The sequence below is a fragment of the Melospiza georgiana genome, chromosome Z, assembly GCF_028018845.1.
Source record: "Melospiza georgiana isolate bMelGeo1 chromosome Z, bMelGeo1.pri, whole genome shotgun sequence".
NCBI classification, from domain to species: domain Eukaryota; kingdom Metazoa; phylum Chordata; class Aves; order Passeriformes; family Passerellidae; genus Melospiza; species Melospiza georgiana.
This window is the reverse complement of record NC_080465.1, coordinates 64,698,909-64,723,904: the sequence shown is the minus strand read 5'-3', so window position 1 is coordinate 64,723,904 and position 24,996 is coordinate 64,698,909. Positions and strand designations below refer to the sequence as shown.

At 38.5% G+C, this 24,996-nt stretch overlaps 1 protein-coding gene across 1 annotated transcript; it reads right to left on the bottom strand.

The window, feature by feature from the left end:
- Positions 1-5,524: 5,524 nt before the first annotated feature.
- On the bottom strand, positions 5,525-24,821 carry OSTF1 (osteoclast stimulating factor 1). The gene is made up of 10 exons (XM_058043222.1): positions 24,683-24,821; positions 14,024-14,070; positions 13,350-13,400; positions 13,203-13,266; positions 11,907-11,960; positions 11,337-11,444; positions 10,838-10,887; positions 10,644-10,722; positions 10,079-10,177; positions 5,525-7,951 (listed from the first exon to the last, which is right to left on the bottom strand). Exons 1-10 carry the CDS (start codon positions 24,714-24,716, stop codon positions 7,893-7,895), a joined length of 645 nt encoding a protein of 214 aa, XP_057899205.1. The 5' UTR covers positions 24,717-24,821; the 3' UTR covers positions 5,525-7,892.
- Positions 24,822-24,996: the final 175 nt, after the last annotated feature.

Genomic DNA, 24,996 nt, shown 5'->3' with positions numbered 1-24,996 from the left:
TTTTTCTAGACATGTGGTGAAGCTGTGCACGTTACATCATGAGAAGGGGATGTGTATGCTCATGGTCCAGATGGTGGGTGAGCAGAATATCATTTATCAGATTTTTGATGCTTCACAAAAACCAGTCAAACCCTCCTTTGTCCCACTAGAATCACCTGCTCTAGTGCAGAACTCAATGCAGTTAAGTGTCTGCTGCATAAAGACTGTGTCAAATGCTTACATATGTCAATAATATTAAGATAATGTCAATAAATATTAAGATTAAGAATGCAGTGATTTGTCTTGCCTACAAATTATGTCTATTTCTGCCTTTAAAGTTGAGAACCAAGTCATCTCCTTAAGTAATTGGTAGACAGCTTGGAAATCAAATTAGTAGAAAAAAAGTTTTTGTCTTGTTTTAAGGAGAGAGCATCTCGAAGCATTGGGGAGCAGGAAACTGATTAACCACAAACCTAAGCAAGGCAAGGCTCTTACCTCTCTTTTCTATTTCCTTCTTCATTTGCTAGGCTAAACGGAAAGGTAATTAAGTATAGAATTATACACTTTATGTGAAAAAAGCTGTTTTGCAAGAGTAGAAGAAACAATATGATTTACTTCAGATCGTGTCTGGACTTCTACTCTAAGTCTGGAAATGTAGTCATTTGTTACACTTAGTTACACATCCTGCTCTGCATTCACTGCAAGTTTAGATCATGAGAATACCAGTCAAGTAGGCAAAGACATATTTTTCTAGAGAAATGAAAGTAAACTACTGAAGTATTGTTTAACAGATTTTTGCAAAGTGCCTGGGTCTTTTTTTTTTCAATCAAAATTAACAATTTCCACTGCAATCACAGGGGAAACATTCAGGTAAATGTAAGTGTTTACTAAAACTGCTCAATACGGGAAAATGATACACGACTTTTTATTAGGAGAACCAATCAGGACATTGCTCTACAAATCAGGCTTAATTATTTTTACATTAAGAAGGTTATGTCGCCCTTAACCAGAAATTGAGAGACTGGACACAGCTCTTCAGCTTCAGTGTCCTTGACTGCAGCTGCACTTTGCAAAGCCTGTCTGCAGACACTGTGCACAGACAGTGAGTTTGTTTGTACACACAATGACCAGGGGCTGCTCAACACACAAAACAGAATTGCAGAGAGAATGTAGTGAGGCCTGCAGAGTTGATATGGAAAACTAAAAAATCACCAAATAGAAAACCATTTATCTCATTAGCAAAGTCCACTTCAAAAGGTAATGGAAGTGATGTGCTTGGATAGATCAAATCAGATGTGTGACCAATTTTTAGAGCACAGCATGCAAGAAATAATTAGCTTACATAACTTTACTTAAAATAAAATGAAAATGATTGATTAAATAATAAACCTCAGACATTTAGGAACAAAAATCAGTAATATATTATCATACAAGAGTTTGGATTAAACTGTCTGCTCACACAGGGAAGCGAGAAGTATTTCTTTAGTAATGCTCAACAGCTCTTAGTAAGAAGCAGAATTTTTCAACTTGTGTCTTAAAACATGAAGTACAAAGCAGATTTTTTTCAACTCATGTCTCCAAGCATTAAATTACAGGTATATATAAACACCTGATATATGAAAAAATATTTTTTACTTTTCTCATATGAGACTGAAATTCTTTCTTTTAACTTAAGACCAAAGCAAATTCATCCTGGAAATCATAAAGTAACTTCAGACAAACGGTAATTTAAGAAACCAAATTAAACTAAATTTCAGAAAGCCAAAATAGATATGTGCATGCTTTAGGTAAGAAAAAAAGTGCGTGCAGGTAAGGAAATTTTCAGGCTGTCTGTATGGATTTACACAAAATTAATGCTGTTATATAGGTGTGTAGGTATTTAAATAGTGGGCCTTTCTATTGCATTTCCAGATAGATTCTATATTGCAGTCTCACTTTTTTGCATCTGACACAAGCTTCTGTGCTCTAGGCTTGAGTTTTTGTTTTTAAAAACTTCTTTATTTTTTCCCCTTTTAAAAAATTTCAAGATACTTTTAAAATGCAGTAAGGATATGACTACATTGCATTTCAGACAGCCAGTTTGAACAAATGGAAAGCTAAGCCTAGCACAAGAACATTAAATTTCATTTAAATTTTCTGAGTACTAGACTGAAATGGAAAGAGTAATAGCTTGTAGGTGCAGCAACTGGTGCAACAGGGAAAAGTGCAAAGCCAGAGTTCAGATAATTAGCAGCTAACAGCCCATAAAACGGAAACATACAACTAAACTGTAGTTTCCCTAAAACAACATTAATAAAACTAGAACCTTTAAGTGGTTACAAAACTGCTGAAGCTGTGTCTGGTGTAGGCTGGCTTCAGTTAAAACTGAATGGAAGTGGCTCCTAATTAAATATGAGCACCCCCAGACCCTTTCAATTTATTTTCTCCTCCCTAATAATGGTTTTTCATTTCAAACTTGTTTAGTTTGAATGATCTTGTCACACCCACTGGAAGTAATTCAAACACTTTCAGCACTAGTTAGAAGAAGCCTATGAAAACTCTTCTTCTGACATTGTCCAACAGATGAGAAAAATATTTGCTGTGGTTAAGCCTCTGAAGTGATTTGAACTTTTGAATTCTTCGCGGCTGACTAGAGAGCACTCTGTAATCTCTAAGCAGAATGAAATTTGGTTGAAATTGTATTACGCCATGACTCTCCACTGTTGAAACTCCATGTGGAAACTATCTTTTAGAAAAGTACTGACAGAATCGTAACTGAAATCACATTCTCTGATTAGATGGGAGTTGTCAAAGCTAAAGTAAATGCTAGCTCAGGCTCTAATCAATCTAAGTTTCTCCTAATTTTAATGGCCACTGCTAAATCTACCTCTAACACAAATGTTCTGGTCAACAGAAGTTTTATTGCTCTTGCTTTCATTGTAAGTACATGTAGGCCAGACATAATTTTTATTTCTTCATTCTTCTTCCATTTCAAACTTATAGCTATGTAGCTGGAATTTTCTAGCAAAATGGCTTAAACAGAAATCTTCAGGAAAAATATAAAAAAGAAGTGAAAAAATGATTGAGAAGAATATAAACTAGTTTTTAATGAATTTTAAATGAAGATTGTATGAAATATACCATCTTTTACCAGAAAAGGGAAATTACATGAAAAATATAGAACTTTCAGTTAAGGAAGTCTGAGTAATTTACTAACACTATGAAACTACTTGTGCTTGTCTGCTGAACAGGAAGGATTAAAATTAAATATAAATTGTGAACATTTGATTTTAATTTTATGTTGAGCATGTCTGAAGATGTTCAAGACAGACTGAAGATGTTCATTAATTTCACTATGTCCCTGTAGACATTAAGTTAATTGGCAGTGTGACTGCAGTAAAGCTGTGAGCAAAAGTATACTCTATTAAGCAACGTAAATCAAGAAAACTAATACAGCTATGTGCTGAGCTTAACAGCAGAGGTCCTCCACTGCCCATGTATCTTCACTGGATTCCTGAGACTTGCTTGAGATGTCAAATCAGAAATATGGCTATATCAAAATTCCAAATGTCCTATTTTCCTGTGGCACTTTGAGTCTTCATACCTGTTTTATATTAAATCTCAATAAATTTCCTTGAAGTTAGAAGTCCATCTCTGGATAAAGAGAGAAAGAACAGAACAAACATTTACTCTAATGCATGCTTCAGAATTTCAGGGAAAGGAGCAACTCACAAGGGAACAGTGCAAGTTAGAGACCCTTTCTGGCTGCACAAACTTGACACACATAACAGCTGAGTGTTGGCACCCTGCCAAGTTCTGTGCTGCTGCACATTTTAAAAATCCCATCATCTCTGCAAGAGATTCCTTCAGCCTCTGATTTCAGGAGTTGCTCACAACCCTGTTTTTGTACCTGTGTGGGTGAACATTAGCTGTAGCACACTACCTTCCCAGTGGCATTGCTCTCAGGTTAGCAATGTCACAAAGCCACTGAGGAATGTCTTCCAGGAGAACCCTCTGGTGCTCTATGGACTGCTCTACAGAGCTCAAAGGAGGACCACTGACCTTGGCACGAGGATTAAATAATGATGTGGCTTTCTAGAAAAGGCTGCAGGTGGGACACATCATCTTCAGCATCAACTTTCAGCTGGGAAACAACAGGCAGCAGGTAAATGGACCCTTGGTGTTTCTTTCTGCCACAGGCAGACACTACCACCAGTCCACATTCTGTTCCAGAATTAGCGATGTAAAAATCACTTTATTCTGAATGCCTTTTGTAATATTGCCTTATTTTTAGTCTCTATTGGTTTAATGTGTAGCTTCAAAAAAAGCCCAACCAACCAAAACCAAGCCAGCTCTTACGTTTTTATTTAGCAAATTAGGATATTGATTTTGTATCAAATTAATTTCTTACGAAGATTTCTGTTCCAAGTTCCTCAAAACAATTTCTGCTTGTTCTGTTTTAGGCAAATTACATTTCAGGTGACGGGATGTGTAAGAGTGGAATCCAGTAAGATGGGGTTGTCTTAGAAAAACAGTTTACTAACTTGAAAATTATCAAGAATCCAGTAACTATGCTAAAAACAATGCAAGAAATGTCCCACTTTTTCCTTCCATAAAACAGGGATCAAGCATCTAATTCCTCTGATGAAACCAACAGAAAATTTACTAATTTCTTTTCAAAGAGCCTCAAATCAATCCAGAAATTTCTATTCCCTAGCAGTACAAAATTCCTGATGGGAGCACAGCTGATTTTCAATAGAAAGGCACACACATTAATTCAACCAGAAGTATGAAAGACAGAATAATCCTTCAATGTTCAGTTATAGGATACCATGAGCCCGAGAACTTACCTTTCGCTGTTCCTAAATCCCCTCTTTTTCTGATTGTTACACACCTGAATTTACCTGCCTTTGGAAAGTCTTAAATTCAAATAAGTGTAGTGGTACAACCATGGAAGGAAAGTAGGGAGAGCAAGTAGGTTTGCATAACTACTAAGATTATCAGCTTACTCCAGCTGTAATTTCATCTAGCTGTAAGAAATTTGTTTTGTTGTGTGGTTTTTTTTTTAATTTCTGCTTGTTTTTGACTCCTGATAAGATCAAAGTACATGCAGTTGACTAATATTGTCCTGAAACACTTCTAGTAAGTTCAGCTTTTATCTGTCTCATGAAGCAGATGACTGATAGCCCATTATTTTTTACTCTGTTCCATGGGGTTTCAACAGTTTCCTCAGAAAGTGGCAAGGACTGCAAACAAATTTTTAATTTTTATGTGTGCTGCTTGTGCAAACATCTGACTTTGTAGCATGTACATAAAATGACCACAAGGTCAGGCTAACTTACTTTCAGCAGTCTTTGGTCCTTGATATAAAATCAAACACAAGAAACACACTAGTGTCTTCAGGAAAAAGAAGTCAGTGTTAAAAGCTGGAGACTGTTAGAAAATGGGCCACTCAGTTAAAACATTTAGTGTGACATTTGTTTTGGGTTTTTTTTATTTTTTAAAAAATGATTCTGTTGTATTTGGTTTTTTTTTTTTTTTTTTAATCAAAACTTTACTCCTGGAGTTAGACAAAAAGTAATTTATTGCCTGAAAGCTTTCACAGTGATTTGTATTTCACAAGATGAACAGACAGTTTCATAAAGAAAAACAAAGTTGTGGGAAAAAACAAAAAGCAGTAATTTTTGTCCTGGAAAGAAATGACAGCACTCCCTGCGTGCCTGCGATGTAAATGTGCTTCCTTCAGGACTCCAGCAAGACTCTGGATGCAATCCTTGGGCTCAACTTGTGCTTCTGTCACAACTCCTATGCAGCACTTAGACCTGTCTGCAGAACACAGGGTCTTCTGGCAGCTGTTAATTGCACAGACATGAGCATAACCCCTTCCTTGTAGGCTGCTGAATCCATGGCAGCAGAAGACATTACATTAAGAGTTATTTATGAATACAGACACTGCCTCCAAAGCTCCACAGAAAAAACAGTGACTTGAGCCATTCCCTCCATGTCCTGCGACACTGAAAAATTTTAAGTTTGTGAGCTTTTTTTTGCAGGAAAAAGACTCATGCAACAGATACCTGAAGGTTCTTGCCTCTCATTACAGGACTTTAAAGCTTGCATTTTGAAATTGCATAATTTTAATCAACAGTATGCAGCATAACATGCGGTTTAACTATGATAAAAGGCTGAGCTAGTAAAAGAGCTGGCTGATTAAATGAGAAGCAAAACAGTCTTAAATATAATGAGTTATGTTCAACAACTGTTCTAATGAAAGCTAGAGAGAAAAATTGGTGGCTTTGGTTTTTATTTCTTTCCCTCTAGGATCTTCAAGTTCACACAAAATAAAACATCACTGTTCATTTAACCACAGTATTGCATAGGGCTAAAACATTTGTTCTATAGTTTTAACATTTAAACAGTCTAGAATTACATCTGCAAATGATTGCTTGTGCAATGACCCATCTCAAACACTGCCTTCTTTGATAAGAGCTTAACAAGCTTTACTGGCATCTAGTTCTTTGCAGGACGATAAAAAAAAAATCTGGCTCAATGTATTTTTAAAAATTGGAAATTAGGAGTGCTCTAGACTTTTTAAAATATCTTAAATACTTAGTGTGATTTTCATTTATCCCCAGACTTCCACAAGAGCTTTTCATTTATCCCCAGTCTTTCACAAGAGCTTTTGTTTTGTCCCTATTTTTCTCCATTTTTTGGTTTTGTTTTAGTATCACAGACTGCTGTGTCAGAATGAATTTGTCAGAAGTCTCTATTAGAGAAGTTAGCAATAAAAAATTGAAAATGAGATTGTATCTCAAATACTTGTAACATTTACTTACCATGACAATAAGAAAGTATCTCTCGGTAATGTGCAATATTCAGCTACAGCTACTTGAGCAATCTGAAGGAAGTTATTTTTTAACTTGGCAGGGAATCTTCAAAGTAGCTGAATTTATTTTCCATTTTTCTTTAATTCACAGGAAGCAGCAATACATTTTAAAAATGTTTATTCAGCTTCAGGTGTCTCTTCTAAAGATACCTGTGGCATATTTGATGCACATCTTCCCTCATTACTTCAAACACACTTAAACTTTGAGGTAATTTAAGACAAGACATAAGAGCACTTGCAAAAAAAAAAAAAAAAAAGCAAAGATCTGTATTAAAAAATTTTAGGCAGGATAAATAGAAAAATATTCTGTGTTCCTCTCACTACAAATGGTTTCATCATAATAACAGTTCAAAAAGCAAAATAATCAAGCCACAAAGTCCAAGTGAATTTCTAAAGCAAACCTGACTTAAGCAAGCCTTTCACCTGTGTTACATTTCAGGGACTGGGCCCACAGCAATAGAGAAGACAAAGCACTCCTGAGGCAGATTGTCTCAGGTTATTTTGCATCTCACTTAAGAGGGACGAAGGAAGGGAAAAAATTTTACCAAAATTAAAAACCAAACCTTGCAATGCTGTCTCCCATGTGGGCAAACAATTGCCCCTCTCTACAGCAGCATCTCCATTTATGCCTGCCAGCCAGTACTGACTGTCAGTATCAGCTGCATGAAGGAACATATACCCAGAGGGATTTGGGGAAATGTTAGCAGTGGCGTCCTCTTGTCCCACATGGACCTTTCAGTATTCCAGAAATACAAGGCACTTGCTGGGACGGCCTGAGATGAAACCTGTGAGTTTAGAAGATGGTCCTCTGCCATATTCAGTGCTAAAGGTGTGCCACACTTTCTCTATGATAATTCCAAAAAGGAACTCCGACTTAAAATGTGACATTATCTGGCTACATGAAGATTATTCCTCTGCAAGCATGATTTCACCCTCTCATTAATATGCTATACTGCGATACTCTAAGTGAGATATTTTTACAGTTGTAAAGATATGTTTTGAAAATTACATAGGCAATGCAAGTTATAGTTTTCCATATGGAATCAAAAAGCTAATCGGAGTCTTCATCATCAAGGTATTCCTCTGCATTACTCAATGTTCGGACTGTACCTGGAAAGAAAACAAAATTTAAAAAAATTTAAAATACTGAAAATACCAGGCACAGAGGCAACAAGACTGACATAATTCACAGAAGCGACAACCATGTTATCCTACATTTCTGGAACAAGAATAATGAATAAGTTTAAAATGAACCTGCTCAACCATTTTAGGAAAAGAAAGCCAAGTGAAAAAAACGTTTCTCATTTTTAGGAGGAGAAGCAGCAAACGGAGAACAGGAAGAAAAGAAATTGCAGAGCCTTGTGCTCAAGGGGCCATATTTCAAGCAAGTACAAATTACATTTCTTCTGCTTCCCTGTTTAGCGGCACAATTAACACAACCTTTTAATATTTCGATGACATGATTTTAATAATTTTAATTTTTTAAAATGTACTTCAGCAATTGGCATTTGATTATCTGTCTGTACAAGTACAACATAAATCTGAACATTGGAGACAAAGTAAGCTTCCTCCAATAAAACAGTTTTAGAGATGGACTGTGATAGAAGCCATATGTAAACAGGAACAAGGGAGAGGTGACTGCTGGTATAGAACTGAATCTCTGAAAAAGAACAATATTTCACATCCAGACATTGGAAATATTTAAATGCAGAATCAAGAGACAGAAAAATTAAATTAGTGAAAATAACCAAGAAAATACAAAATGTGAGGAAAGTATAGGAATTGGTGGTGTCAGAGTATTATAAAAGCCCAAGTTAAGATAGGAAAATGAACAAAGATGCTAATACTGAAACTGCAATTAGACTGAGAACATCAGCTGTTGTATTAAGGGAAGTGAAAAAAGACAGGGAGTAAAATTACCAGAGACTGATGACTAAGACAGAGACAAGGGGACTAAGGACAAAAAAATCAGTTAGTCATTGAAACAAAATTAATTTAAAGGGAGTGAAGAAGTAGATTAGTTATGTAGATTAGTTACTTAGTATCAGGAAATAAAACATTGGTAGAATTATTGGGACATCAGAAGAGAGAAAACACCTGTGCCAAGTGCCTACAATCAACAACAAAAGATGAACAAAGTTTTTCTAATAGGGATCAAGTAACTTTAGGAAAATACTATATAATATATATATAATAATATATATTATATATACATATTGCCCTTTTTTAATACTCCTTTCTTAAGAACCAAGATTGGGAGAAAAAATTTGCCACGTTTCTGGGAAATCCTGGTTTCACCTCTGCTAATGAGCAGAACAGTATTTTTGCTGCAATTGCTCTTCCTGGCCTTCTAAAGTTGCAGTCAGCTATTCCTCCATTTAATTACCATAACCTCTAGGCCCCTACAGGCTAGCATTCCCTCTGATCTCACTAGTCCTGTGAGGATGCAATTGCTGTATTGCATATCCCACCAAACTTGACTGTAACCCTGCCTGTGTTTTCAAGTAATTTCTTATTCCACTTAAGAGTTTCCACACTTACTTCAGCCTCCTGAAAGCTACAGGCAATAGTACTTACAGAATACTGAACAATTCAGTCTTTAGCTTTTTAAAATAGCCTCTAACTCTTTTGGACAGGGACACTATGCTATTTGGAGAGATGAAGACAAGTGGTAGGCAGTGAGACTATTTTAATTAACACCTGAAAGCATTCTTTATTTCTCGGTTAGACAGTCACTCAGAGACACATAGAAAAAAGAAAGTAAGAAAAAAATTAGCAGTAAGAAAAGGAGGATCATATGTTGGTGCTTCTTTGGCTTAAGTTTGGAAGAACAGACAAGCACATGGAGAAAGACAGGACATTGTTTTATTCTTGCACCCTGTCCCTTTTGGTATGCTACTTTTAAAATAGTTTCTATCCTTGCATTAATTTTGTCTGAAGGGCCAGTCTTCTATTTTCATCTCTTCCCTTAGTATTTTCACACCTTCTGAACTCTTGTGAACTCTTATGCCTCTTGCTGATACAAGGTGCTATTTTGTGTGGAGTCAGCAGCATGGCATATGATAAACCATCTTCCTACCATAGCTCTAAACTAACTCTCTCAAGCAAGCCCTTCCAGACACAAGTCTTAGCCCACGTACCTCCCAAATGGTTTTTATGGCTATCAGTATATTGGTATTTGACTAAAGTATTATTTCTCCAAAAGTAAAATTATCAGAAAAACAAAATCAGAAATACCTGCACTCTGTTTCTTCTTAAGCAAGGAAGCACAAGCTGCGTTCGTTGCCATATCTAAAGCCAGTTTCTTCTCGTTGTTTTTCAGATCTGTTCTTGCCCCTTCATGAGGAAAAGTTTAATCAGAAATCACAATCCCAGTTATTTCTCAACCAATGCCATTATGATATGACTTTCACTAACGTGGGTAGAACAGTAATAGACAAGGGAATCTGAGCTACCGACTGCTCTGAAGCAGACCAAAAGCTATGGATGCTCTTGCATAAGCTACAGTTGTTTAGGAAACTTGCTGGCTGCTCTTCCTTTTTAAGAAGCAGATGTCATTGCTGTTCTGGGGTTAAAGTGCCTGATTTTGTCTGTAAAGCAGGATGAAATTATCTTGAGGTGAGATGTCTACCTTCCAAACAGCTGCCAGCATTTTCTGCAAGACTTTTCCTGCAAGTCAGGCAGGTGAGCTGGCTAAAGACTGTAGCTGAGTTATACAGAAACACTTAAGAAATACAAATTAAACAACATTCAGGAATCTAGTCTCTACACAGATTGTCGAAACCTTGGTGAAGATCTTTACCCTTTTCCAGCAGCATCTCTACAATATCTGCATAACCTTTCCATGCAGCAGCATGCAAAGCTGTGTCTCCCAATTTGTTCTGTGGAGTTAGAGGGAAAAGCAACAGGATTAAAATGCAGCAAAAACCCTTTCAGCTTCTACCAAAGGTGAGTAACATCACGCCTCTACGCTAAGGGTCCATGGGTTCAACCTACCTGTTGGTTTAACTCTAGGTTTGCCTGGGCAAGCAGCACATCTACTACATCTGCAGGGAGAGATGGCAAGAGAAGAATTTAGTGGAAAGGAATTATGCTGTTTTTGCATTCATTGTAGTTAAGATTCAACAAAAGACCAATCAAATCAGCTAATGAAAATCTGTAAATCAGACTGCATTGAGCAAACAACAAAAGTCACAAAAAATGCTTCTGCATGAAGTACCCCAAATAATACTGCATTTTTTTTTGATCTGTCCTCCTTCCATTTTTCCTCTAAGTTACACTAATGAGCTTGCCTGCTTCAAGAGCAACAACAAAACACACAGCACTTGATGGAGCTGAACCTACCTCCTAGACTGATTTTTATTAAAGAAATAAAAAATAGAATTACATGGAAAAAAAACTGGCTTTATTATTTAGCACTACAATTTTATAAATCAGCCTAACAAGCATAACAAGAAAACCAGACAACAATAATTTCAAATTAATGCTCTGATACCTTTATGGCCTCCATGGCATGCCCAATACAGAGCTGTGTTTCCAGCTTTGTCTAAACCATTGACACCGACTCGATTATCCAAACACTCTCTCAACCAGCTCAGGTTGCCTGAAAGACAAAATCAGTTTTGATTATTGTTTTTTCTTTGGAAAGTTAAAAGAAGCATTACAGGTAAATAGTACTGTCTAAATGGTGTCAGTCTTCCCATTAACTTATGAAGAGAGAAAGCGATTAGCAGCAATTTTTAATTCACTGAACAACCACTCATACCTAGTCATAGCAAATCATGACAAAGTCATACTAACCAGTACCAAATATCTTTTCTCCTATTCCCAGAAGACCTTTATATTCTATATATATACACCTATATATGTAGTTCAATGGATGGTACCACCATTCCTCTGTGTATAGACAGAGTGGCAATTCCACCAGGCAGTGGAACAAAACAACCAAAACAAGTAGAACATCTTAATTCTAAATATATTATTATTACTATTACTCTCATTATTATTACAGTAGAAAACAAGCAAATCATCCTTTGGCATCACACAACTAAAACACCAAACATACCTCGTTTGGCAGCTTCATGCAGTGGATTATCAATAGACTCTGCTTGCTCTGCCACTGAAAAGAAAGAGTAAATTCTAACTACTTCTGAAACATGTACTTGAAACCTATGTGGAAACAAAGCGTACTTGATTCTAAAATGAAAACAGATTTGTGAGTGACAGACTAGTGAGACGCACTTTAATTTCCAGTGTATGGGAAACTAATTCAGAGAAAACCTTGTGAAAACTTCAAACAGCATCACATTGCACAAGTGGTCTAAGAAGACGTGTTCCCAGTACTCTTTGTTCTTAAGGTCTGCAAAAGCTTCTGTTCTGCTTATACATGGAATTTTTGCAAATGTGCGGACAGAGACACCACCCCAACCCAGGTCTAAAATAGAAGCCTTACAAATAATCTCAATGGGAACATGAATTAAGAGATTTTTGGGTTTATTTTCAATATTCACTTCAATATTCAAAGGAAATTTGAATGTAGATATACAGCATGTATAAATCAGCCTTCTTGCATGTTAACAGTGCATGATCTCTGATCTCTGGCAGACAGCAAGAGCAGAGTCAGTTTGGAAGTCACAAACTAAAGTGAAAATTCGTGCAGCCTCAATGACTACACCACAGATTTCTATTAATATATTTCTACTAACTACAGGGCAGGGAAACGGAGCATTGCTACCATAATGTCTCCTACTGAAGAAGGGACAACATGAATCAACCTAAGTCATATTGGCAGCTGTGATGCAATCTGTCATGAGACACTGCTACTCCGTCTACAATTCCTGGCAGGACTTGGAGGAATTGTGTTGTGTTGTCTGTACTGATGGCTTTTAAAAGTGATTTTCGTTGAATCTGAAAAAGCTGTTTCTATTCAGTCCAAACACACACGGGATATTTAACGTGGTGCAAACCCCAGGAAACCAACATTTTCTGTGGCAGAATATATTCGCTAAAAAAACCACAAAAGGCAAGCAAAACTCCATCCTTTAGATCCAAGTGTTCTTCTCCTCAAAACTTGAGAGTATCTCAGTATCTCTGAAGAGCATAACCAAAAACATGAACACTCAGCAAACTCAAACTGTCCCTAGGTTATAAAAACACAAGACAGTTTGTGCACTGCTGAGGTAGTGGTACCTACAGTGGTTACCACTGGTAACTGCTACTGCAGATGGATGTATTCTGAAATACATGGTGGAGTACTGTTAAGCACCAATACTGTGGTCAATTTTTGAGATGATGTCTTTTTATTTAGTGATTTCCTTTAATTGTGAATAATCTTACCAAATAAAAATATTCTAGACTTTACCATAGTTGCTTGGAATTAGTCCAGTTCTCCCCTTACAAGTTCCTTTCCACCAATTTGTATCACTCTGCAGAAAAAAGGGAAAATATTTTAAATAGGATATATTGCATCTCAGAAATATTCAGTCTGTGTGGGATGTCTTAGACTCACCATGTCTGAGATGTAAATGATATCTCCTTCTTCAAAGTACAGTTCATCTGGCTTTAATAAAAAAAAAAAGGAAACAAATATATCTGAATGTGTGTATGTAGGAAAAACAAATGCCTGGATAAGTCAGAATACATTCACCCCATCATTCAAAAGAATGATAACTCAAATTCTCTATCACCGAGACAACAGCCTGACAGTCCATAGTTCGACTTGCTTACAGCTAACTTCCTGGATCACTAACTTTCCTAACAACACAGGAAGACTGTGGCCTTTCCAACAAAGCACTGTGCATAGGAAGCAGTGAAATATCTCTTAGGTTTGTCAACTTCATTTGGGACTCTTTTTGGTAGGTCCCAGTTCTCCAGATCTCTTAGGTGTCAACTATCATTGCTGTCTTTGGAAGAAAAAACAAATTATTCAAGATTTCTGATCCTTGATTGTAAGTAACATACTACAGAAGAAAGCATGCTGCTTTTAAACAGAGCTGTTCTTAAAAGAGACTTATGATTAATCAGACAGTTTTATTCACATTGAGAATGAGTATCCATCAACAGTTTATTAAAATTTAAGTACAGTAAGTCTAACATGCCAATAATAGCAGAATTGAAGAAATATATATTATGGACAAGGTTAAAAGCAAGATTCTCAAACTGCTGAAGTAAAGATGTACTTACTGTTCTGGGCTCAAATGTATACAGGGCCCTGAATACTTTAACCTGCCCTAAAAAAAACAAAACAAAACAAAAAAAACAACACAATTAAAAAGTCAGTACCAGTACCATGCCTTTAAATCCAAATACATTCCTTTAAGCTTAACACCGGTTCCTGAATGAATTTGTGCTATCAAAGAAAATCAGGTTGCTGAGTATCTGCATTGTGAGTTAAAAAACCCAGCAACATGGGTTATGAAGGAAACTGGCCACCTGATCAGTTACATCTAAACAGCCTCTTCTGCACACTTAATACAGTCTTTATAGCTCATTGGGTAATAGAAGTGCTGTCATTGATTTCTGAGGAAAAGAGTAATTTCACTCATATACACACTCACACACTCATACATGCTGTATGTACTTTTATTACTAACATCAAATCTGTCAAATGACAGAATTAAGGAAAGAAGAAAGAAACAAACCAATGATCAATGACACCAACATGTTCTTACACTTACTTGCAGTCATTATTAGGAAAATAATGCAGTAACACAGAACTCATAAAGAAAAATGACGAATGGTCACAAAGCCCTATTTAATGTACAGCTGATGTCCTGTTCTATTCAGATGCTTAACACAAGGCATAGGGTTTGCAATTCCAGTAAGTGGCTAACAGATGCTTTAATAGGGCACTTTCAAAGGGACGGACACCAGCATTCAAGCCAAGAAAAAATAACCTGAATGCAGAGAGCTTTAAATTAAAAAGAAGGTTCCCTACAAACTTTTTAAAAATTCAAAAGGTACTTTTCAAGAGCATGAACAGAAAGTACAAATATAGAAGAAACATGTATGTTACATAATTTAATTAGCTGAGCTGCTGGAGTCCATTGGACTTACTAGAGGAATATTTAGGCAGACTGCTCTGTATTGTCTACTTTTAGGTATCTGAAGTCCTAAGTATGTATCTTTATTTACTTTTAAATGTTCTTGCAAGTGTAGGTTACACACAGGTTCTTACACTGTATGTGTTTATATAGATTAACTTGTATAAAATTGCAGAGTTTGATCCATCGGGAGAATGTGTTACTTAGGTCACATTAGGTCCAGACTATTTTGTCTACTCAGAGAAACTGATGAACTTACTACCAAAGGTCATACAGTAAAATAAAGTGTACACATGCAATGTTTTGTGTTGTTTATTAAACGGAGATAAGCAAGTAAAGACAGAGTAGGTCTCAAGAACAAGCCTTTACATTTCTAATTAAGAACCATCATCTCTAGAATTTTGTCCTTTTTTTTTTTCTACTAGATGTAGTCTTTATTATCCCTTTTGTATCTAAAACCCTACCCACAAAAGCAATCATTTTAGAATGTTAACTTAAGGGCTTTAATGAGATTCTGGAGGTGAATATGCTAACCTTGAGAAAGGAGGATGGTACCCAACTGCAATTTTGCAGCATCCCTTGGAGTGGCTCTTAAACTATATTTTCAAATGCTTCTGGATATTTCCTAGCAACAGTAATGCCAAGATACACTTGCCAAGGCATAACAACTAAGCAAGACGTTTCTTAGCTCTCTATTCTCAGACTTTTTTGTGACTGAGTGTACGTAAAACTACAAAACTAAGATGAATATGTGCAAACACTTTGCCAAGTGCACGTAGATACTGTACATATTTCTTTTCCCAATATGTAATTGCTCATCCCAGTTCTAATTTTTAATAACAGGAATTAGGTTTCGCTTTATTGGTTGGCTCTCTCTTTCAGATAGCAGCCATTTCCTAGACATAAAAGGTCCAACACTTCTCAAACCTTTGTCCCAGACACAAAATACTTCCAACCGTGGCAACTGCTAAAAAGAATGAAACCTGAGTGATGTTTACAACCTATACAGAGATGATGAACAGGGACAGCACACAGTAATGCATCCTGGACCAAAGAGCTTTAGCATGAAACGTGAACTGCAGCTGTGGAGAAGCTAGCAACAAAGACAAAAAAACCCCAAAACCAAAAAAGAAAATAACAAAGAACAAGAAATGACACAACAGGATGGAAGACAGGAGTACTGACCCTCCTCCTGGGCTTTCTCATACAGAAGACACAAAAACAAAAGACAGAACTGCACACTAACAACTATGGAGACTGCAACCATCATGCACCCATCTTCAGTGTTTAATGTAAGTAAAAGGAGGAAATGGACAACAAAAGGGAAGAGTAAGAAATATTAAAAGGGGAAATGAGAAGATGGCAGAAGACAGGGAAAAGGAGAAACGTGCATTTGTGTGTTTCATGTGTCTTTTATACTAACATACTGCATATGTGCCAACAGATTTTCTAAAGCTATCACACCTGTGGAGGCAAAGAAAATAGGAAACACCGATGCTGATTACAGTATGGCTAACACATTGTATAAACAAAATTAATTTTTCATTTGTTTGTGGGGTTTTCTTAAATTGCATAAACCTGAAACAGGGAGTTACTTCCCCAAATGTCCAACTGTAGTGTCATAGACAGACCAACACATGCTAAAACACTCTTCTGTGAGGAAATACAAAGTACAGATCTGCATCTGTAGAACTACAGATCTCGTTAATATTAATTTCACAGTACTTTATATTGAAGTTAAACACTGCTCATTACTGGCATTAATATTTCAAAAATTTATTGATAAAAAGATATTTAGCCTGTTCACTTTGCTTTATTTAAGAGCTTAGAACAAGTGGACTTTAGCATTTGTAAATTTTGATTTTTTTTGTTACCAAATTCTAATGCAACTTACAGTCTAGAGGATTAAAATAACAAAATGTTAGCATGCAAAGGGCACATCAGACTTGAATCCTAGTTCTGCGAACAAGAGAAATTGTATTTTATTAGGCACATGGGTGCCTAATCACAGGGAGTTTTTTTATCTAGCAATACCTATCACTAGGCATGCAGACAGAGCTTGCATTGGCAGTAATTTTTGCTTTGGAGGACACAAAAAGATAGAAAGTGCATGAGGTCTTCCTCTGATTCAACTTACTACTATCTCTCTTGTACAAACCATGTGTCGTCAACATTCCCATAGGACAGTGAACCAGTAATTAGCACAGATTTGAACTTATCAAAGTAGACTGACTGCACCTCCCCACAACATACTTTTAAAGGACAAAGTAACTAGAACACAGAACACATGTACTTTTTTAAAATTTCAAGGCATCAGGCACACATTAACTACTTTATTCTCATCATGATTAATGAGAGGAGTTTCCCTTTTAAAAACAAAGCACATGGAAGCACAGGGCAGTGATATGTCCCACAACAAATCTTTTCCTAAGCATAGGGACAGATTCAAAGGGGTCTTCTTTTCAGTCCTGTCATGCCTTGGTCTGCTCAGTGGGTTTAGGGGAAGGTTGTTTGAGTCATTTAGAGCAGTGTACAGGAGAAAGAACAAAAATCTTCAATAACAAGCCTTTACATGCAATTTTCAGAACATTCAGGTAGAATTAGATACTTCGCAAATTTTAAAGCAAAATCCACACAAACTAAGGCACTTCAGAAACTTTAACTTAGCCAGCTTTAACTTAACCAGATACAGGTCATTTACTAAAGCCTTGATTGGAATTTTTTCATTTGGTTTACCATATATTTCCAGAAGAAGTTAGGAGAAGAAATACAGAAAGAAAGGATAAGATAACAGAAAGAAATCACCACCCATGGACCTGGGGACAAGACTAGCCATTTTGATGTCCACATCAAAGTGACAGCCACAACCTTGATCCACAGGGAAAATCCCATGAAACACAAAGTTAAATGTATTATTTATTATATGCTCAGGTTCAGGTGGGAATTACCAGGTATCTCCAAGGGGGGAGCAGAAATTAACACTCTCTGATATAACACTGTGGATTATCCGCAGTTGTCTCTGGTGGGAGGCCTCAGAAATTGGTCTGGGGCCTGAATGGTTTATGGCACCTTCTAAGATATGACAGCTGCCTTTCAAGTCAGCGTAGCTGAGCTGGTTATACCCCACCAGCAGGGATGAATATCTTCAGCCTTAGTGTGAATGTCTGACACCTTCCCCACAGAAGGGGAATTTTCACACCTGAGCCAGATGAGTAAGGGAAGACATGATAAAACACTTATAGCCTCTTCCCTTATCTGGCTCAAACCCCAGTTTCTTGATAAACACGGGCTGATTTGTTGTGGTCATCCTCTGGAGCTCACACTTTTTCCACCTGATCTTCCACATCATCAGCAAAGCACACCCTGCTTTTGCAAATTTGAGACAGTCACTAGTAATATTTTAGTCTCACAAATCCCAAACTTTAGTCATAAGACTGTCTTCTCCCTTCTTATGGAATTTGCATTAAACGTATGCAAAACAACTACTTCACAAGCAAAAAGTGTAACTTATTATCCATACTGAATAGACACAAATACTCTTAGCGTACAAACCTCCACTCTCTGTAGCTAGCAACATAAAACTAATGTCAGGTTGGGCCAACCCCACACCTTTTAATTTATTTTGAATAACTTACCTATAAACTTCTCCAGCCTTTCTGAGGAAGGGAAACATGCAACTCATAATTCTAAAAGGATCCTTTTCCTGCTAAGCGCATAAAAGCAACGAAACAGAGAAACTAAACAGCAATGACAGCTTAAAAACGCAGCTTCTGATACTGAAGAGAGATACCAGCACTGCTTCACAATGCCAAGTAATTAAAAGACCTCACAAAACCAAACCACCATTTTCTAAAAAGACTGAAAGATTTTTGTTTTCTTCTTACAACTCTGAGGTCTATTTTAATCAATTGCAGTATCATTAACAGAAGACTGCTTCCAAAGAAGTGCTAAGTAAGGAGCACAGCAACAAGGAGTTACTGTTTCTCTCACAGTGACTTTTTTTCCCCACTTCCTTTCAGTTCCTTTACTCTAGCTTCTCCAAACCGCCACAAGCATTAGCATTAAAATCCCCTCTACCACCAAAACATTCTCCACTCTCTTATTTGCTTTCAACCCACCTAATGAAAAGCTAAAAAAGAAAAAAAAAAAACAAAACCTGACCTATACCTGCACGGCATTACTTATTTAGGCATTTGTGTTAGGCTGAAATTTCAGCACCAAAGGGGAGATAATGAATTTCATTAGCTGTCAATTAACATCACATCCTCAAACATAAAACCACCCCAACACAGTCCTTGGTTCAAAACACGCATATTTTAAACAAAATAATGATAAATCAACGTTTACCAAGGCTTGGCCCCATTGGACTGATATGAGTCTTTTGTTAGCATCTGCTGTACACTGCCATAATCAAATTTCACTGACTCGAATAAGGTGCTACTATTTAGATATTGATCCTGATGCAGCATCTTTTCATTAGCTATATTAAGATTGAGTAGCTCAAGACTACCATAAAAATCACAATAACTAACTCAAGATGAATTGACTCACTGAGTGTCACAAAGCATATTCAGTGCCTACAGTACACGGAGGGATAATTTCTGTGCTGTAGAAAATCAGAATTGACTATGGGTAGTCTACAGTTAGTTAAAAAACCACAAGTCTGTCAACCTCTTAAATGGTTCAAGCTAATCCTAGGCTCTCATGGGCCACCTTTCTCCTTGCTGCCAGAAAGCTAGACAGAAACAGTTCATAATCAGTTACTCAAGCACCAACTTGATTGAAAACAAATTAACCTGAACTCCTACCTGTAGCAAATGTCCCAAAAGGTGAAAATATGCAAAGCCTGTCCCAATATCTGACAATCAATTTCAGTGACGAAATTTTCCTTAATGTTGAACCTAAACTTGCATGGCACAACTTGAGGCCATTTTTTCTCATCTTGTCACTTGAGACAAGAGAAAAGCACACACCTTTGAACAATCTCTCTCCAGACTGACACAGAAAGAAACAAGGTCTCCCGAGACTCCTTTCCTCCAGGACAAACACCCCCAGCTCCCTCAGTTCACACCACCTACCCTCCAGACCCTCCATCAGCTCCGCTGCCCTTCTCTGGAGTCTCTCCAGCACCTCAACGTCTTTTTTGTAGCAAGGGGCCCAGAAATGGACACAAGACTTCAGGTGCAGCCTCACCACCCAATACAGGGGGACAGGTACTGTCTGCTGTCCACACCACTTTTCATGCAGGCCAGGATGCCAGTGGCCTTCTTGGCTACCTGGGATGGCTCATACTCCGCCAGCTGTTGACCAACACCCTCAGGTCCTTTTCCTCGGCAAGCTTTCTAGACTCTGCCCCGAGCCTGTAGCATTTGGAATTGGAAAACAAGGTGCTTTGCACACAAGTCTCCAAACAGGTACGGAAGTACTGGAAACACTTTTGACAGGAGTGCCATTTGTACTCTGGCAGTTTGCTGACCGACACAGCAGAGTCCAACACAGCATTTAAGGATTGCCACAATGGAGACAGAAAAAGGTGGAGCCTCCAGTGTTTAGAGAACCATCTTCAACTTCTAAGTAACGCTTACCAGAAAGGGGAAGTGAACACAGAGAATACACGTTGGGGGAGGGGTAGAAGGGCATACTAAAAAATGCAAAGGACAAACTCGTGCCAGCCTAGATGACAAACTGAGGTATCCAGGAACAATCATGGACTGCACTAATCAGTATCTGGAATGGAAGGAACAAATGCCACTTCGTTAGAGAAAATCAGAAGTAAAAATATTCTCACAGAAAATATAAGAGAACACAGTCTCACTGGCATAGCCTGATCTGAAATCCTCGGTTTTTCATCAATTGCATTTTTATGAATACCAGCATGCCTTCACTTGCAGGAAGCTTGCTGGAGGTCCCAGCAACTTGCAGTAATAAGAGGGTTTGAGGTCTGAAATGAAAGTTTATAATTCATATTGAAAGCAGACTGGGAACTGTTTAATTGTTTCTCTGACATTTTTATCCCTTTAGACCTGATGACTGCAGTATAACCCCCCACATCCACATGCTCACATCTTCTTAGCTAACAGAAACCTTTCTTTGAGTACAGAAGAAACCCAAACCACCATCACTTATGTCAAATTTAAGCCAACTGCCGAGGCCTTAGGCATGTGACTCAATCCAAGTGTTCTGCTCCTGTGAATGCTGTCACAGCTCCTACTTCACCTTAGAACTAAGGTGAACTTGTTTATGACTCTAAGCATCTATGTCAAGAATCCTACTTTTAACTCTGACAGCTACTAGCAGGAGAAAAGTCAACAAGTCTGCATTGTGAGGTAGCAACCCTTTATGTTAAATCCTTATGTTTCCTCCTGCCTCCCTGTCAACTGGAGTAATTGAAAACTCTAATTTCCTTGGTACAAAGGCTGGTCTTTCTCTATAGAATATAAATGTTGTCTCAACTCTAGGCCAGGATCAATAAACCTTACTGTGAACATGAAAGTAAGACTTTTAAAAAATATCAGTACACCCCTTCGGTCTCCCCAAAAGCTTTTGCTGCACAATAAAAGGCTCTAATCAAAAAGGCATCACCAGATAATTAGCACTCTTCAAGAAAACACTGTTTAAGTAACAGACAACTAAGCAGAAGCCATTAAAGCTTGTCAAATCCAAAGGACTTAACAATCCTGTTTGTTAACAGGATTAATATCCAACATGATATGAACTCTGCAAAGAATAATGTAGTTTGAGACATCAACAGATTTCTTAAAAGATGGAGGGGAAGCCCTACTCTTGCATAATGCTGAAAGAAAAAAAGTATGTTTCTGCTATTTTCAACATCCACTCCATTCCATTTTATTTTTGATAGTGAGTCTAAACAAAAGCTACAGCTAGAAAACAGTAACAATACAGAGTTACACAGGAAAAGTACAGTACTTCTTAAAATAAGGCCTGAAAACACTATAAGCTAAAAGACATTTAGAGTCTCTACAAACAATCTTGTCCCCTTACCCAAGGGCTGACTACAGACCCAAAAGACTAGCTCAAGTGTTCAGAAACACAATTGTCTAACATATGTTGATTTCAAAACCATCTCTGTAACTGAAATCCTTAAGCGCTGTGCACACAACAGGATTTACAGAAAAGCAATCTGTCAGAAAAAATGCTCTCATGTACTGAAGAAAACGACAGTGTCACAGCTAGTTGGTTTTCCTCCTTCATATCACCTCTTTTCCCCACATTTTTTAAGCACTAAACTCAGGTCCAAAATCCTTGAGTTGAGCAGTGAAGACTCAGTGTTTTAAAAAGGAAATTCATTTCGTGACATATTTTCACTTCCCCACCACCAAAATATTTTCCTCCTTCTCTGTCCAATCTGCATCTCCTATTTCCCAAACACAATGGAATGAATGACAGAAACCAATGTCTGGTTTTCTCTCCTGTTTGTCCTGCACTTTCGTAATTCATAAGCAATGCAAGCAGGCTTGCTGTTTCCGGATAGAGCTTACAGACCTGATACCTAATAACCAGTGAAGAAAAATCAACACAGCTTGGCCAAAGGCACCAAAACACTTGAGTAAATGCAGTCAAAATGCCACCGAAAGAGACAGCCTTCCACTGCTGTAGAAACTGTCACCACATGAAGTTCCTATATTTATGTCTTTAAATAACATCTATCTGTAACCCCAAGAAATTCAATTACAGTACCAAAGGTGTACTATCTGTATTCTGCGTTAACATACAGAAGTCAGACATGCAACTGCAGAGATATTTAAGTATGTGAGAAGGCAGTGCCTTTCAGAAAAATGACTTTGAAAAAATCTGACAAAACAGACACCACTAAATTTTCTCTCCTCAAAAGTCAGGGATTTGGAAAAATGAGTCTTATTACCCTTAATCGGCTCTGAAAGTCACTAGCAATACAATCTTACTTTCTTACCTACTTTGTTCCTTCTCCTATGAATTTCCTTTTGCTGTGTCAAGCACTCATGCTGGAAAACCAGCTCAGCAAGTTCATCAGACATAAAAATAACCTTACACAGACATACAAATAAATGGACATAAAAAAGTTGAGAGCACCATCAGCTTGTCACGTAACTAAATGGAACAGAAAGGATGGTGGGGGTAGGGAACATGTCTCTTTGATGACAGTCCACATTTTATCAGATCAGGCACACCACAAACTGCACCCCACCAAACTAGTGAGAGAAACCTAGCTTTGACAGAACATGTCTGAGTCAGTCTGAGAGCTCCTGTAAGTTAGTCAGAGCTACAGCCTCTAACTCTAAAGAAACTTATGTTAAATTTGACTTATCTTCTTGACAAACAGAAAACTGAGTTATCAACTTCATCGGAAAATCCCACTTTTCACACCTCATCAGCTGTGAAACACCACATCCTTTCAGAAGCCTGCAGATTTCCTCAGTACTGATTGTTTTTGGTAAGGGTCCACAACAGCAATGCTTTTATTACTGTTTTTTTCATTTCAAGTAAGCTGCTTTCAAAGCAGCTTAGCAAACTACAGGGAGAGGAAATTCTTATGAGGGTGAAATTACAGCCAGAGAGCTTTAGCAGATTTTGCTTCTGCGGGCAGGATGAGACTGATGGTTTAAATGGTCTAAACTTGTTTCTGCACTTACGTGACTTCAAATTAAAAATCTGTTTTATAAGCTGTCTAGTTAAAATACTCAATTAGGCTAAGCATTTTTTTACATGGGCATTTCAAACAGTATTCCAAGTGCAAAAAAAGTTGAAGTTTGGATGTACTTAGGTATCAGACAGTCCTGGTTTGGGAGATGTCACAGTGGGTTTTTAATTTCTAAATAAGAATTTAAGCTCTTACAGTTACAGATGATACAAAACCATGATAAACAGCCACTAAATTTTCCAGATCAATTCCTTACTTAAAAAAAACCCCAAACCCTAAAGCTAATGGTTAAATCTGTCACAGAAGAATGTATATTTGCTTGAAAAATGCCACTTCTATTCTAAGATTTAAAACTGAGCAACTTCCAATGGCTTTTCAATTTATTTTTAGAAGAAGCTCAGGTTACTATTAATATTTTTAGAAAATTGGCTTTGCAGTGAATTTTTCTGATAAAAACACAGGTGCAACACCTTACACACTGAGGACTAAAAAATGCACTAGAAAGGGTGATGTGCACATTGACACCAGAATTTCCAAGAGCACATTTAGAGTTTGGCTGTTAGGAGTCCTACAAGGGAAGACAGTAGATTCCAACTGTAACGATGAAGAATGTTGCATGCGACTACACTATAAAACTGGTTTTATGCGTTAGTATATTGCCCATCCGAGCAATCACGAGACAAACCTCGGAGCATTTCAGCGCTGTTAGTTAAAAGGGTAAAAGGCTTCCTGTGCATTTCAGGCTACGCAAGCAGCTCCCGGATGGCCACCGGGCACGCCACGGCGCCAAGTGCCACCGCCGGCCACCGCGGCTCCGCGCTGCCGACGAGCGAGGCGGGGCCGGAGGGCTCCGCCAGCCCGTGACACGGGGAGCCCGTGCTGGGCGATGGCGCCGAACGGGGGGCATTCCCCAGCCTTCTCCCGAGCCAGAGCGGGCGCCCAGCGGGGTCGGGCCCAGACCCGGCGCCGAGGGCAGGGTGCCGGCCTTCATGGCGGCAGGGTGCGGTCCGGAACGGAAGGACGGCCGTGCCCGCTCCCACCCTCGCCCGGGCTGTTGGAGAGCGCAGACCCGAAACCCAAGCCATTCACGTGTCGGCAGCAGCGGGCTGCGCCGCGCCCCGCACGGCGAGGACGGGCCAGGCCGCTCTGAACTTCCCTCACCTGGCTTGGCCGGTTTAGGTGGCGGCTTGGACATGGCTGGCCTAAGCACGGACGGGGGAGCGGCGCGACGGCGATCGGCTGCCCGGGCGCGGCCGGCGGTGAGAGGCGGCGGTGCGAAACCCGGCAGTCCCCGAGCGCAGCGCGGCGGCGGCGGCAGGAGCCGGGACGAAGGGCGGGTCCCGGCCGGCCCCGCCTACCCCCGGGCGGCACGCGGCCAATCAGCGCGCTCGCCGCGGACCGGGCCCCGCCGCTTCCCCGCCCGCGCTCGGCCCGGGCCGCAGGAGCCGCCCAGGCCGCGCTGCCGGGCCGGGCGG